Genomic DNA, 15,516 nt, shown 5'->3' on the forward strand with positions numbered 1-15,516 from the left:
TTTTTTCCATTTATTCTCAGTCCACCACAACATCTTCCTTTCTCCTGCCTTTTGGATGGAGTGGAGCTGGTGGGGGGATAAAAAATTTAAAAAAAAAAAAAAAAAAATCAACAAAAAAAACCAACCCACAAACCTGAAAGAGGAAGAACTCTTGGGGCAAGTTGCAAAAGCAGGATCCCAGGAATGTGGGGGGAAGCGAGCGGGAGATGTGAGCGAAGTGCTCCGGGTCATCAGAGCGGTGCCAGAGAAAATTGTAATTAGGGTAATGTCTTTAACTGAACTTGGAAGTGAAGCAAAGAGGGGAAAAGTTGTGCTGGAAATGAAAGCTGGGACTGGATGGCTGTGGGATTGCCGGTGGGATTTGGGAGCTTCCCAGCTGTGGGGTGGCGGTTCCTGCCTGGCCCCGCAGCCTGGGTATGGGGCTGCTGGGGGTTTCCTCCCAAAAAGGGGAATCGGGGAGCTTGTGTTGGATGTGTGCATGGCTGGGGGTGGTTTTTTCCTTGCTGGGGCTCCCGGTAGTCACTGGAGCTGCTGTTTCTCATAGCAATAGCCCCTGGTGTGGATTTAGAGGAGTTTTGCATGGGAATGTGTGCTATCCCAGCCGCAGGAGCAGAATACAGCCAGGAAGCAGGATAAAACAAAATCAGATAAAACATGTAGGAAAAAAAAAATGATGCCTTTTAAGCATGCTGGGGCTGGGTGATGGTGCTTTCCATACTGGCTGCTCCTTTCCCAGCAGACGTCTTCCCACGTGCACTGGGAGCAACCCATGCTTTCAGGTTAGCGATGCATCTCCATCTGCTTGGCTCCTGCAGACCCACCTCAGAGGAGAGGATAAGCCCAGTTCTTAGGTGGGTGCTGCAATAATTCTGCAGTTCTCGGCGAGCTGCTCTGCCCGGGGACTGGTGATGCTGGAAAGGCCTGGCCGGCCTGGAGGAGCTTGCCGGGTCAAAGGAAGGAGAAAGTCAGTCAAACCAGCCCTTTCCTCCATCTCCTTTTTCATCAATGAGTGAATTAGATGTGTGGATCACCAGGGGCTAACCACAGATGTCCATTTTTGGTGTTTTAAGGGCCTTTTGTCATATAATGATATTCTAGGCAAATGGAAGTGGGCCATAGGCTGAAAAAAGCTCGAGTTTAAACCCAGTATTGGTGCTTCCAGGAGGCAGGGTTGAGCTCAGCCTAAACCTGTAGAAAGGCAGAACCTAGGGAAGCTCTGGGACCTGGTGGGGCCTGGTGCTTGCTGAGGCGGTGTTGCTGCTGACAGCCCCGGGTGGGTTTGACACGCCCTGGTTTGGGGCTGGCGGGCTCTTTTTCCTCCCTGTCCGTGATCCAACATGTGCTTTTCAACCATGCCTTGGTGCAGTTCAATTTTCACCCTTTTTCCCCCAGCTTTGTTTTATCCCGGGTCAGACGAGATGTTGGGATGCTGCTGGCAGAGGGGGTGGCTAGGCCACCCTCAGATGCCCATTGCAGATGGGATTTATTCAGGTGGGTTTTATCGAGGTGGTCTTGTTGCCTACAAGGAAACCTGGTGCACGGTTGGTTGCCTCAGGAGGCAAAGCCTCCGGGTTTTATCTCGTGGTGGATAAAATATTTCTTTCCAATGCGCTTGGCAAACAAATGAGCACGGCAGAAATACAGATTGTGTTTGCTAATCGTAGTGCTGTTGCCAAAGAGTGCATAAACTGCTATTCATGGGAGGGAAATTCCTCTCTTTCATACGACATGTGTGAGCTGAAAAGCCCGGCATAGCAGCTTTGCTGAAATTCCATTTCTTGGTCAGAATTTTGGTGCAGATCTTTCTGGGGTGGGAGTTAACGCTGCTGCGCTGAATGAGGGGCCGAGCCCTCGCTGACGTTGGGTCAGGATGAGATCCTCTGGACCTCAGCAGCTCTTGGGGCAGCTGAGATAAATGCCAAGGGTCTGTTGCATGGATAAAAATTAGGTTTGTGCTTGTGTCCTTAGTGCTCCGGCTGCTCTGGGGAGAACTGCTGCTTTGCTGCGAGTGGAAGGATGATTTTGGAGGTTAGTCCAGTTAGATGGCATGTTCCCCAGCTCCTTGTGTCCTCCTTGGGCTTGTTACTTCTGGGATGTTGAATGTCTTGTACTGAGGAGCACAAAATTCCCTGTCCTGCCGAGGAGGAGCAATGTTGCTGTGCCGAGGGCAGGTTTTGGTTCTCGGTGTTTTCTGTGGGCAGATGCAGTCAAGGCCGTATCTGCGTTTATGTGTGTAGTTATGTGTTAATGCATGGTGGTCATTTTGGGGTTATGTAGTGGTCATTTTAGGGTTCTGTAGTGGTCGTTTTGGGGTTGGTGATCTGAGCAGAGAGGGAACTCGCCCAGCCCCGGGGATGGTTTGACTGGGGCTCAGCATCCCGGTTCCCTGCACCCAAACCAGCTCCTGCAGCTCCCTGAGGACCAGTCCGCGGGTTTCCAGTTGGAAACGGGGTTTGGCTTTGAAGTTACTGTGTGCAGCTTTGGAGATAGATGAGAAGGAGAGCTGAGAGAAGGGGAGATGAGTGAGAATATTCATGTGTGGAATTATCTCTTGCAAATATTATATTTTTGGAGTATGCTTGTTTCCCCCCTGTGTTTTGGGTATTAATTTAAAAAATACTTTTGATTTCAAATTAAACAATTTAAAATCAAAAGGCCTTCATGTTTAAAAGAGCACATTAGGGTGCATTAAGTTATTCCTGGGAACCCCTCCAGAAGATGGAAAGGGCTCGGGAAGTGCGGTCTCCGTGGGGCATCGCTTGCATCGCAGGATCCACGGGGCTGGTGGAAGTATCCACGTGTGAGCTGAGGTGATGCGCGTCCTGAAGAACATCCTGAACATCCTACGCGAGCGAGGATATATTACACATGCTTTATTACGAAATTCCCCCCGGCGTGGTGGAGGTACGTATCTCCATCTCACCGGCGCGCTGCGTTTCTCCCCGAATGGAGCAAAGCCCTGCTCAAGGAGCTGTTAAAGGAGCACTGAGTGTTTGTTCCGTGGAGGATGAGGAGGGGAAACAATCAATTTGCAGCCCTTGGAGGGCCTGAGCATCCCCTTCATCAACCTGGCAGCCTCCTTTGCTGTGTATTGCTGAGTATAAAAGGGCTGTAATTATTGAAAGTGGTGCGTGTAGGAGAATTTAGCCTCTCATTTCAGCAGTCCTAATGACACTTCAACAACTAGTGTGGAAGATAATGGGCTTTGTGGCAGCTACACTGCTGTATGTGAATGGCTGGGATTCAGGCTGGAAGCCGGGGTGATCACACACAGCTGCTTCGTAACATATTCTGGCAGGAATTGCAGAGCTGTCCATCCCAGCTGGTCTGCTTCCCCTCGCAGGGTTTGCAGCCGCCTTCCTCCCTCGCCCCTAATCCCGTGTCGCCTGCTCACCGTGAACGAGGGGATGCTGAGGGCTCGGCATTTGGGTCGTCTGTATGCTCCAGTCTTGCTTCTTCAGAGCAGGTGCTGATATTTGTTTCCCAGAAAAACCTTGAATAGCTAGAAATTAGGCTTTTAATTGGCATTTGCATGCCCTGGCATATGCCTGAGGCTGTTGGAAATATTCAGGGCCATATGAGTCTCTGATCATTGCACAGTTACCTTTTTTTTTTTTACCAAAAATAACCAAAAAAGAGTTGTGTTTGTGTTAGGATGATATTCTTGAAAACCATGGTTTCAGTCCCTGCTGAAAAGCTGTTTTCTCTCTGAAATCGTGCTCATCAGTGCCTGGGAATGCGGTGCCTCACTGTTCGCAACAGATTTGCAGTTCCCCTGCGTTTTCCCTGTATCCTCACTCAAAAATCAGGTGTACTGAAAAGCCCAGTAACAGGTAAAGAACCTCAGTGTGTGCATTTTTACTCATGGGTTTCTTTTTTTTTTTTAAGCTGGTTTTGTGGTTTTGCAGGGCAGGGCCTGGGTTAGAATCATTTGCTGGTGACTGTACGTTTACTGGTTGTACGGTGGGGTGCTCGTCAGTGGGTGACAGCCCCAAAATGCCATCCTGCGGCAGGCGAGCAGGGAGGTAGGATGAAGAGGTGATGAGCCCGGAGCTGGTGACTCCAGGGCTTGGAGGGGTAAACGCAGGGCCACACGACATCGCCACGGGTACCCGTGCGATTGTACAGTGTGTGTTATATCCCGCTTTCATCCCCTACGGATTTCCCCAGCCCTCCTTCCCTCTGTGTTTTCTTGTGGTTTTCTCCGCCTGGCTCTTTTGATCTGTTTTTCCTCCCTTCTGCTGCTGTGATGGAGGAGCAGAGACCGTGAGAAGTGGCTGGAGCAGACGCTGGTTGTCTGGTCCTCAAGTCATAGCAGTCCTTAAAATGTGGGTATCTCCCCAAGGGCTCCCTTTTTCCTTCCCAAAAAATAATTCTTCTGGACATCTGGAGTGAAACTTCAGCGTGTGAATCTGCTGACGTTACTGCTACAGATTATTGAAAGCTTAGAAATCCCATGAAAGGTATAACTGGGACCTGGTGGCATGGATTCACCCCAAGTAATGATGGCTGCGAAGAGGGTGGAGAGGAACCGGATCCTAGATAGATGCAATTTCCAGGGAAAAGCTGGGAATGGGACAAACCCCATTCTGCACCCGATCTGAGAAGTGCTTTGTGTGCTGCTGGCCCTTCCACAATTGAGCTTAAGGAAATGAATTGCTCCAGGTAGCTTTATTTGTGACCCTAGATCCAAAAAGGAAAAAAAAAAAAAAAAAATCTTTAATCAATTCCAGATAACTTTCTAGCGGCAGAGTAATCGTGATTGCAATTCCCAAGGGCAACTTAACTGAAATAACCACGTTAAGGATCCCAGATAGCATCCAGTCCTCCTCTATTTATAGCTGCAAAGGCCAGGGGTGGAGTTTCTTTTGGACTTGTTATCTCTGGAGATGCTGCCTGGGATGCTGTGAAGCTGAACCCGGCTCTCTGGGGATTTCTAGGAGGGCAGCCCACGTTTCCAGTCCTCCTCGGGACCCCAGCGGGGACGGGCTGCTTTCTGGCCACCCGACTCGTTTTTCTCCAGTAAAAAAGGGATTTTGGGACACTCTGACTTTGCAGGTGGGCTGGTCTGGTAGGGTTTATAGGTGCTTTTCTCCGTATAAGAAACCGTAGGCACAGCACACCCAATTTCCAGGTGTTTATTCCCAAAAGTCACAGCACGCAGATCCCACTGTATGTTTCTATTGCTGTATTTTGATTTTTCTCCGCAGTGTTTAGGGCTGCCACTGCCTTGAAAAACCGCCTTTGCTGTATTCCTCCGGAGCCCTGCTTTCCTTCCCTGGCCGAAGCTGGATCCGGTAATCTCTCTGCCACGCTTTGGCGATAAGGCAGGAGGCTGAGCAAACCTGCTGCTATCTCAGTTTTAATTTTTATTTGCAAATAGCGTCGAGCCAATGCCTCTCTGCCCGGATCAGCTCCCCTTATCGGAGGGATTATAACTGACTCACTAAACAGTATAATCTCTCTATAACCCCCAGCAGTCTTTCAGGAGGATTTTGCAGGTGGCTGAAGTAAAATCCCTGACTATAGGATTAATTTGTAGAAAATCAAGGTTGTATTTGTTTCTGCTTAAACGATCCCTCGGTGGCTCCTGATTTATAGGCACGGGAACGTGGATGCGCGTAATGGTGTGCGAGTTTGGGACTTTGGATGTCAAAAGCGTTTGCTCTCGGGGCAGTGCTGCAGGTCCAGGATGTTTCGCTGGAAATAACATCATGTTTGTAGGCAGTGTCCTGCCAGGGATGCTCCGGGGCTGGTCCTCATCTGCATCACCACTCCGGGGCTGAGCCTGGTCCAGGCTTTGCTGCAGGCCATGCTGCTGGTCTGCAGCTCTCCCAGGCAGCTTGGGCAGGTTTGGCAGCCCAGGGGAATGATTTTGCTTCCAAATCTTTTTTTTTTTTTTTTTTTTTTTTTTTTTTTTTTATGTGCATGTCCTTTAGTTTCTTTGAAACTCAGCGCAGAGTTTGCCAGTGGTTTTCCTTGTGCTTGCTGAGCTGCTGGTATTGACCGAAGCGGGCAGGCTGGGTTACTGAAAAGGTTTTGGGTTCCTTGTTGACTGTTCTCTTTTTTTTTTTTTTTTTCCTCTGATAGAAGGAAATCGATAGCAGTAAGCAACACCAAAAAGCCATGCATGGCGCGATTTGATTCTCATCCTGGGAACCGGCTGAAGTTATCGGTTGACTTTGCACTGTGAATTTTAATAGCGCTAACAGGAATGTAGCCGCGTTGTTTTAAAACCCCATCTAAAGTTGCCTTTGTAACGCAGAAGCACACATTGCTTGGGTTGTGTTTCTCCTCCCTCGCCTGCAGAAATCACAACCAGAATGAAGAGACAGATTTGGAAGGTTAAAACTTCCCAGATTGTTTCCCTCTCAGTTGTCATTTTGGGATGGTTTTGTTTTCCTTCCCAATGCATCAAATATTTGTAATCCTGCGGGGACTGCGCTGCGAGGGTGAATCTCGCTCAAAAAAAAAACAAAGGGATTTTTTTTTTGGTTATTTCTGCAGCGTAGCTGGGGGGAATTGGTGAAAAGATCAGTTATCAACCGCAGCCGAACTTGGGGAAGGTCCGGGCTGTGCTCCGCGGTGCCTCTCCTAATGGGGTATTTGAGGCATCACCTGGGACTTTTATGTTTAGAAATACTGAGCTGTCAGGTGGAGGCCCTTGCACCCAGCATGAATTTTAGATATTTTTGCTTTTATTCTGGTCTCAGGTGGCCCCTGGGAGAGGGCACTTGGCCAGCGTCCCATCCCAGCACGCAGGAGGCGCAAACCAGTAAAAACCTCCCTGTCTTGCTAAGGGGAAAAAAAAAAACCAAAACCAAACAAACAAAAAAAACCCACAAAAAAACAACCTTAGAACAATTTTGAGTCATTTGGGTGTGCTCTGCATCGTGTGTGTGGGGTGACGGGTGTCCAATGTGTCGATTAGCTACTAATTCATTAAATTTTCCAGTTTTAAAGCCAATCCTGGAGACGCCATTAGGTGGCAAGCGGTGTCGAGCTCCCAGTCACCCCGAGAATCTCTTGCCGCGCTGAGGGCTTCGGACACAGCCACCTAACCCATGGCTGTCGCCCGGCTGAGCCCCCCGCCCCGTTGACGCCATTACACGGTCACTCTGCACGTCGGTGCCTGGCACCACGCACGACCTGTCTGTCCCCAAAACCCCTCGAAATTTCCTGCCCCCCTTGCACCCCCCCCCATGCCTGGAGCATCTTGCAGCTGGAGCAGGGTCTCTTTCCCGCACACTGTTGCTCACACCGAGTTAGATGCGTTGCGTTTGCTCCCTCACGGCTTATTTTTCCCCTTCAGATCCCCGAGTTGCGTTAGTTAATGTTTTTGTTACTGTTGGCCTGATCTTCTCAGTACAACAATATTTTTTCTGGGGCAGTGCCCAGTGCTGGGCACAGCTCGGGAGAGGTCATGTGAGGGCAACGTGGAAGAGGTGCATGACATCGAAGCCTTTATGTGAGTAAACAGCAGGAAAAAACTTTTTTTTTTTCTGTGTTGCTCAAGTAACGCAGTGAAAACCCATATGTGAATGATTAGTCTTGATCGCATTTAGCTTTGAGTTAATACTCTTGCTTCCTGGGTACCTGTCTCCTAGGATCATTTATTATTATTTATTATTATTTTCATTTTCTAACTCTAGCTATTTGAAAATCATAGTTCAGGTTATAAAATATATGCGGGTTTCTTTTTATTTATTTTGCCTTCTGAGCTGGTACAGTACACGGTGGGGGAAGATGCAGAAGTCTTTTCTGTACTGGGGGAGGGTTGTGAACTTTTATAAGCTGAAAGCTGAGATTTTCATAAGTCCATTTGAGTTAAAAACCTGAAGTTTTGGAGGAGGGGAAAAAAAATTATCTAAACCAAATAATTACAATGAGACTTAGAATCATAGAATGGTTTGGGTTGGAAGGGACCCTCAAGGGTCATCCAATCCAACCCCCCCTGCAAGGAGCAGGGACATCTCCAACCAGACCAGGTTGCTCAGAGCCCCGGCCAACCTGGCCTGGAATGTTTCCAGGGATGGGGCATCCACCACCTCTCTGGGCACCCTGGGCCAGTGCTCTACAACCCTCAGTGTAAAAAAATTTTTCCTAATATCTAATCTAATCTTGTGATGGAGTCGTGAAAATTGACAGCTCCGTGGACAGCCCAAGCACAGACGCTGTCCACGAAGGTGAAAACTGGGGCTGCACCCATGTGAAGGTCCTGGGGCGCTTCTCAGACCAAAGCAATGGGGGTGAAGATGAGCAGGGAAGGGGATGCAAGACCTCAGGTGTTGATTGCAGGAGCGGTGGGAAGAGTTGCAGCAATTTTCCCTCGTATCCCATCGTATTGTATGGTCTCACCAATGATGCTGTTGGGACTGACGTCTTGCACGTGATGCCCAAATCCCTTAAAAATGTCTCTTGGTGGACATGTCCTGGTACTGCAAGGTTTCCAACTGTGGGGTCCTTGGCTAGCAGGGTGCTTGCCAATGCTTTTGGGAGCTGCTGCGGCAGGGATGCTGGGGACCAGAGCCACCCTCTCCATCAAGCTCAGAAACACCAAGAAACTGGAAAGCAACTTTTTCCTTTTTGCTCGTAGACCTGTTGTAAAAAGCACCAGGATTTCACTGGGGTCAGGAACATCCATCAGCGAGACCAGGATTTCAGTGTGCCCCGTGCTGAGCTCATTCCATGGGCATCCAGCCCTGGACTCCAACCTGATGCTGCCACAGCCCCGGCTTTTGTTCCTGGCTTTGGCGTGCATCTTCTGTGGCTGCTGCTGCTCCTTTTGGTTTTTTGTTTCCTTTTAATTTTTTTCTTTTTAAATATTTTCTTTTCCTAGCCCTGCTTGTGCCTGGTGCGAAGTGCCAATAACTTTGTGGGAGCAGCCGCCTGCCGACTCCAAGCGCTGCGGCGCGAGCTAAGATTAATAAAAGGCTGTCACTTTTATTAACTTTGCAACCTAATGCATTATTTAATTCCAGGCACCAAGTGCAGCCCTCCAAGCTTTAAATGGCTTTTTTCTGCCATTCTGCATGTGTACGCATGCGGTGTTACGCTGCCTGTCACAACGCTCCCCTTGAGTGATGCTGCAGGGATTTCAGGGGAAAAAAAAAAAAAAAAAGCACATTTTTAATAGCAGGTGGTGTTTGGCTCCCCATTTTCAGGTATGCTGTGATATTCATGTGGTGGTCAAGTTTTGATGATGTGGGAATGGCTGAAAGGGTTGAGGTGTTTTGATTTTTGTCCTGCACCTCCTGGCAGGGAGAGACAAACTTTGCCGTGAAAGAAGTTTTAATAAACACGGTCTGGATGTTCAGCAAGTGGTGCGTAAATAAAATTCATCTCCTTTGCTGCCTAGGCGCTTGGAAAGACCTTCAGGTTTGAGGGATTTTTTAATTTAAAAAGGAAAAAAGCTTTTGGAAGCGGGGCTGTGAGTCACTCAACAGCGATGGGCTGCCGGCGTGGGAGCAGGGATGCAGTGGGGAGCACTGGGGAGCATCCCAGTTATGCACAACGTGGGCTCAGCCTGTGAATTCAAGCCCGCCAAGGCAAGCATGAGGCTTTTAAATTAAGATTAGCCTCTTAAACAGCAGAACTGGGGACAACTTTCCTGCTGTCGGCCCATAACTCTCCCTTAAACTGATGGGCTGCTTCAGCAGGGAGAAATCTGCTCGGTGCTGCCCTGCGCCGTGCTCTCCGTCTCCGTGCTGCAGTGCAGTGATTTTTCTCTGTTATATATTGTTCTCGGTAGAATTATTCTGCCCCCAGCCTGCAGATAAGGGCTGTTACTAAATGAATTTAAGCTCTTCCTTGATGGTGAAATTGCTGCCTTGCAAGCTGGTAAGTAAGGCGGGGAGATGCTTTTTCTCCTTCTCCTCCGCAAAATGCACGTGGGGTTCAGCCCTGACCTGGCGTTTTCATCGAGCGGTACCTAAAAAGGTGAGTATTGTAATAAAATGCTGCCCGTGAGTCCTTTGAACTGGCTCTTTGAGCCCTTTCTTAATAAAATGCACACCTGGGTGCCAGCTCTCCGGTGGGATCCTGCAGCACGGCAGGAGGAGGTGCAGGGATTTTAATTCCCCAGGTTGGGAAAGCTGCTTGTAGGCAGCCCCGGGAGCGTTCCCACAGGATGCAGGGCACAGCTGGGGGATGTGGCGTTTTTGGGTGCTCCTCAGAAACGAAGTGGCAGTTGTAACCCCCACCTCTGAGCGTCGCAGGGGGGTAATTTTGGCAAAAAGCACCCAGTTCTTGGTAGCACCGGTGATGCTGGTCCTTCAAGCTGGAATAAGCCCACCATAAGGTGTTGGCATCTTCTGTGCGTGTGAAATACCTAAGTGATGGCTGCTGATCCTGTCCTGAGACTCCCCTTTCCAAAGTTTGGCGTGGAAGGATTAGGATGGAAAAACGTGTAGAAAACCAGATGGAAAATGCAACTGCTGGCTCCTCAGCCCAGAGGTTCATTTTTCGGTTGGCAAGTGAAATGTCCGTGTATTCAGTACTGGCTTTGACAAGGAGCGGACCGGCGACAGGAAGGCTACGGTGGGACAGGTCGGATGGGTGATCTCAGGCTGTGTATCTCTGGAGGCTTCCCCTCAACTCCCAGTGTCGTTTCTCCGCTATGATTTATAAGGCAGCTGGGAGGGACTGGTCGCTTACGTGAACCCAGCGGGACGGCAGCGTCGGCTGCTCGAAGCGTCTGCGCGAGCCTCCCTGGCTCCAGCACCCTCGCTCCGTCACGCTGGGCGGCTGCGGAGATGCAGGGATTGGGCCCCGGCCGAGCATCCCACCGCGGGGTGGTGGTTCTTCTGCAAGCTGGTTAACAAACACGGCCACCGCAGATTTTTAGAAGCTGTTAGCCTGAATCATTAACTCTTCCTTTTAATTATTCAGGTTGCCTCTTTTTAAATTTCTTTTTTTAAGTGGAGCTAATAGGCTTTGCAGAGGAGGCTTCCAACCGCAGCAGTTCCTCCCCGGAGGAGCTCTGTTTGTGCATCGCCAGCTAATCTCTTTTCTTCATTATCCCTTATCTCCCTCTAGCTGATTAATTGCTTTCAATTGATTTATAAACATTCTGTTGATACGCGCAGTGGACAGGCGGGGAAGGGGATATGTCCGGGCACACGGGGTCAGTGATCTGTGCAGCCCACCTGGGCTTTCCTAACCTGCCTTGCAAAGCCAAGCCGTGTCAGCCAGGCTTTATTCCCTTTTTTTTTTTTTATTTTAAATTTTGCATCATTTAGAGTCTTTGCAGAGGAACAAACCCTGTTGCTCGTTGTGGTGCCAGTTGGGACACTGGGCTTAGGGGCACGCTAAGCTGGGTTTTGAGCTTCATCAGTGGGAAGGAAGGCGCCAGCACAACGCGGCTGTCCAAATCCATTGGTGCATCACATCCCCTCCCAAATCTGCATCTGAACGCAGCGCGTGGCCCCAAAAACGTCCTTACCTGGCAGCTTTGGGGCTGCGGGAGGTGCAGATGGGAATGTGGGTGGGCTTTGCCCGGCCTCCCCGCCGTGCGAAGCCTGGTCCTATGCCCAGGGAGCGGCAGGTTTGGGGTGTAAAGAGGTGGGGTTTGAGTAAGGTCTGTTCATATTGATAACTGCAGCGGGTTGCGTGGGCAGCAGGTGTCGTAAAAAGATGTTTTCTATACTGGATTCCCTAATACCCATATATATATATATATTACTGGAGTGGGTAATGAAGAGGGGTCATTAGAATTGCTTATTTGAAACTCTCTGGAAGCTAAAGTGCAGCCTCGGAAAAGTAATTTAGGAAGGCAGTAACATCTGGTTGGTAAAGATAGAGTCCCAATTTGGAGGTGAGCTGCCTGCCCTCAGCCCCATTAAAATCACGCGTGGCATTGAGGATGCAAAGGGATTTTTAGAAATGGGAGTGCATTTTTACGAACAGATAAATTATTAACCTTTCCTGGCTGACTGGATGTTTCCCCGCCCCTTCCCCCCCGCCTCCATTATTTCTGTGCATGCAGCCCATTCCCTGCGGATGCCTCCCTGCCTGGGCGGCCCTGGGGGACACGGTGGCCCTTGGTGGCCTTGCAGTGACGTTCCCGGCCGAGATAAGGCTTCGTGTGTGGCCGCACAGCAAAACCTCGACGAGGAAATGTTTGCAAAAGTTCGAGCCCTGCTACACAGCTCTGCCCCCATTGCTGCACAAATCAGATGCTGTTTGATTTATCAGTATTTTGATTTATTATTCTCCTCTTTCACCACGGCGGCACAGGCACAACCTCAACGTACAGCAGCTTAATTACATGTTGCTAATTAGGGATTGCCAATGGAGCGGGCTGTTTTAGCGGCCCAGGCTGCCACGTTATGGTATGTTTGCAGGAGCTGTGTGATTTCTTTGTCGTCATGTATGGTAATATATTCGCTGCGGCGTGACTTAAGACGAGGTGCAGTGAATAATGGAAAACCCAGAATAACGCGGAATCTATATGAGATGTGCTCTTCCCCCCAGTGCTGTTTTTAAAAGGAAAATATTGATTCTGGTGAGGTTCAGCGGCTCAAAGCTCTCGCAGAACCCACGTTTCGCTGATCGATACCCAAGCCGGGTGGCCGGCCGGCCATGCCCTGTCCCCTCTGCTGCTGTGAGTATCGCCTCCCTGCGCGCTCATTAGTGCTGACGAAGCTGGGGAGGGCAAGGAGGAGTTGGTGCCATTTGCAGCTGGATCCAGATGTTGCAGGAGCACAGAGCTGGTGCCACCCCAGGCAGTGAGCGGCGGGTGGCTTGCGAAGGGCACAGATGAGGTTTTGGGTGCGTGACAATAAATGACGTGAATTTAAACTGCCAATGAGCTCAGAAAGGGGAATTTTGGGGTTCTGTTCCCTTCTGACCACTGTAGTAAGCGGAGATGCTCATCACCTGGGATGTGTTGGGGTTTAGGTGCCAGGTGAAACAACCCTCCCGAGAATACATCTTATTTTTCCTCAGTTACTATCTTTGGATGCTAATTAGGACGGATGATTTCTATTTATTTTCTCATTTTCTAAACAAATTCCCCTCGTTGTGATCTGTATCATTTATTTTAGTGGCCCATTATCTTGGTCTCATTACAGCCTTGAAAGAAAATTTCGTAAAGAAGCCAGAAGCTGTTAGGCATCAAACGTCTGCAATAACAACCATATTTCTCATGATAAAATAAAAAACACAACAGAAATAACTGCGATGAGGTCAGGAAACTACCAAATGGGATTGCAACCGGGAGCGTACGAACTCTTTATGTTGAGAACAACTTTTCCAACGCTGTTTTGAAGAAGGGGAAAGTCACTGCGGATGGGTATGGACATTAAAAAACCCCAACCTTTGGATTTTTGTCTCCTTTGAGGAGCTTTTTATCTCGGTGAAAGCAGATAGAGGCTTCCCGAGGCACCTCCGAAATTCCCAGCCAAGCGCCCTCCTCGCTGACAATGCCAATTTGTCACCGGTGAAATGTTTGACAAAAATGTGTCATTTCTGCGCAAACTTTTCCTTGAAAGAAAAACCACAGGGAAAAAAAGAAATTGACTCTATTTCGAAACGTCTCCTTGCAATCTTTTTTTTTTTTTATCCAAGACAGAGATGGAGAAGGGGGTTTCCACAGCTGTGGGGAAATGTTTTAGGAAGTTCTCCTGGAAGTAGATGGCGTTTTGATGCAGGAGACCTTGTATGAGGTCTCCTGATTTCTCTGTCCTGGTGTTCCAGTGGATGGGTGTGTGGTTTTTATGGGTAGCTCTGCTCTCCAGGCCAAATGTAGCTCAGCAAGGACCAGCTCCTGTCCAGAGGCGCGTAAATGCAATTGAGAGCGGTAACGTATGTTGATATCCATCTGGTCAAGCTGATTCTGGTCAATCAGCCACCAACTGCTGTTAAGCGTTTCGGTGAGAACGGTACCTTTTTGGGTGGCGATACTGAAGTTGACGCACTTTTTTGACCCCAGCTTAACTCTCTATTGCACGTCTTTGGAAGCCGTTGCAGGACAGTTGGGAGATTTTGGTACCTGACTCGCTCTAGAGCCATCAGATGGAGATGGGGCGTGAGATGCAGGTTTGTCCTGTGATGGAGGCTGTCTGGTTTGGATCAGCCCCCTCCTGCTTCGTCCGCAGAGACCTTCTGGGCCGGGCTTGGATGGGAACGGTCTCTCCTGCCCCATCCCAGCAGAAGGGACTTGGCTAGGGAGGGCTGAAGGGGGCCAGCAGCTCTCCGCGGGGATTTGGGCTGAAGGGCCAGACCCGTCTGCACTGACACCCAGCGCCTGTCCCTTTCCCCATACAGGCAGCAGCCGGGATCCGCGGGAAGTGACTCAGTGGACAGAAATACCCCTTGGCCTCGGCTTCCTCCCCGCACGGGACTGGTGTCCCCAGCCCCAGCCAAGGTGCAGCAGCCACCACCGGCCATGCAGTAACAAGGTCACTCCAAACCGAGGAGAGGAAACCAGGACTCCAACCCCAATTTAACCGCGGCCAACAGCACCACTGCCGCCCAACACGGGTTCGCGCTTAGCACTCGGAGCCTGGCTGCACTGCGCAAAACCGGCCGAGGCGTGTGCCGCCTTTTAATTAACCATCACTCTTTTTTCCGTGCACCTTTCGAGGGGTTTTTAATCAAGGAGGAAGGGACAGAGGAATCCCCGCAGGTGGGCATCGCTGGATTAAAGAGTGGCAATACTGCACCTCTTGGCATCTCGCGCTGCGCTGGGGACGAGGACGGGTGCTGCGGGTGTGAGTAACGCTGCCTGGTCCATCGTGAGTCAGCAGGAGCAAGGACGGGTGCCCAGCCAGGAAGGAGCGCGATTTTTTTGGAGGAGGCTCCGAGGAGCTGCTCTTGGGGAGCTTGGGGCTTGTGCAATGCCTGTGACGCAGAAAACCTCCTACCTTTGCTTTGGTTAGAGCATCGCCGCTCGGCACCGTCCCGCAGCAGATCACACCATGAGGTGCACGGTTACCTTGGCACCATAAAGCAGATTTAAATCGGCAGGTTCTCCCAATCCCAGCGGTGTTCCCTTGCTCGCGTGGGGTTGCTCTGGCTGCCACAGCGTCCCCGCCACGGCGGGAGCTGAGTCGGCACAGACGGGCATGCTCTGACTTGATCCCTGAGGGGGGTTGTGCAAACGGGGAGTGATGGGAGGTGACGCAGCGGCCGGGAGCGGAGCTTTCGTGGGCTTCAAGGAGCTGAGGTTGGTTTGGTGGTGGCAGAGGTTGGGGCAGCGGGTGCATTGCACGCCCCGGCAGCGATGCTGCAAGCGCTGGCGATGCCAGCGGCGTCAGTGCCAGCCCGTTGCGTGCACTGGGGCTCGTTGCAATGGAATCCAGGGCTTGCTGTAAAACGAAACCCAACTCCCTTCCCCAGCCACTGGCGAGGAAGCAGTGGGGTGGGGAGGGCAGCAACACGGGGCGCATGGGGCTGGCTTATTGACCCAAGGCTGTTTGGTGTGTGAGGTGACCGTGACTGCGTCTCTTCCTAGCCGGGAGAGGCTCGCTCCTCCCGCGGTTACGCTTTGTCACCTACTTCCCCAAAATGTCA

General features: G+C 50.4%; 1 protein-coding gene across 2 annotated transcripts in view; it reads left to right on the top strand.

Moving 5' to 3' along the window:
* KAZN (kazrin, periplakin interacting protein) overlaps positions 1-15,516 on the top strand; it is an 87,369-nt gene that overhangs the window by 52,277 nt on the left and 19,576 nt on the right. The window contains exon 1 of one of the 2 annotated variants that reach the window (XM_086764668.1): positions 13,047-13,294. The exons of the other annotated variant lie outside the window; for it this stretch is intronic. Coding sequence (XP_086620794.1) covers positions 13,291-13,294 — 4 coding nt within the window. The 5' untranslated portion in view covers positions 13,047-13,290. Of the gene's footprint in view, positions 1-13,046; positions 13,295-15,516 lie in introns of those variants that run through there. 2 annotated transcript variants of the gene reach the window in all.

This window comes from Chlamydotis macqueenii, chromosome 21 (genome assembly GCF_036417535.1).
Source record: "Chlamydotis macqueenii isolate bChlMac1 chromosome 21, bChlMac1.mat, whole genome shotgun sequence".
In the NCBI taxonomy this organism is placed as follows: Eukaryota; Metazoa; Chordata; class Aves; order Otidiformes; family Otididae; genus Chlamydotis; species Chlamydotis macqueenii.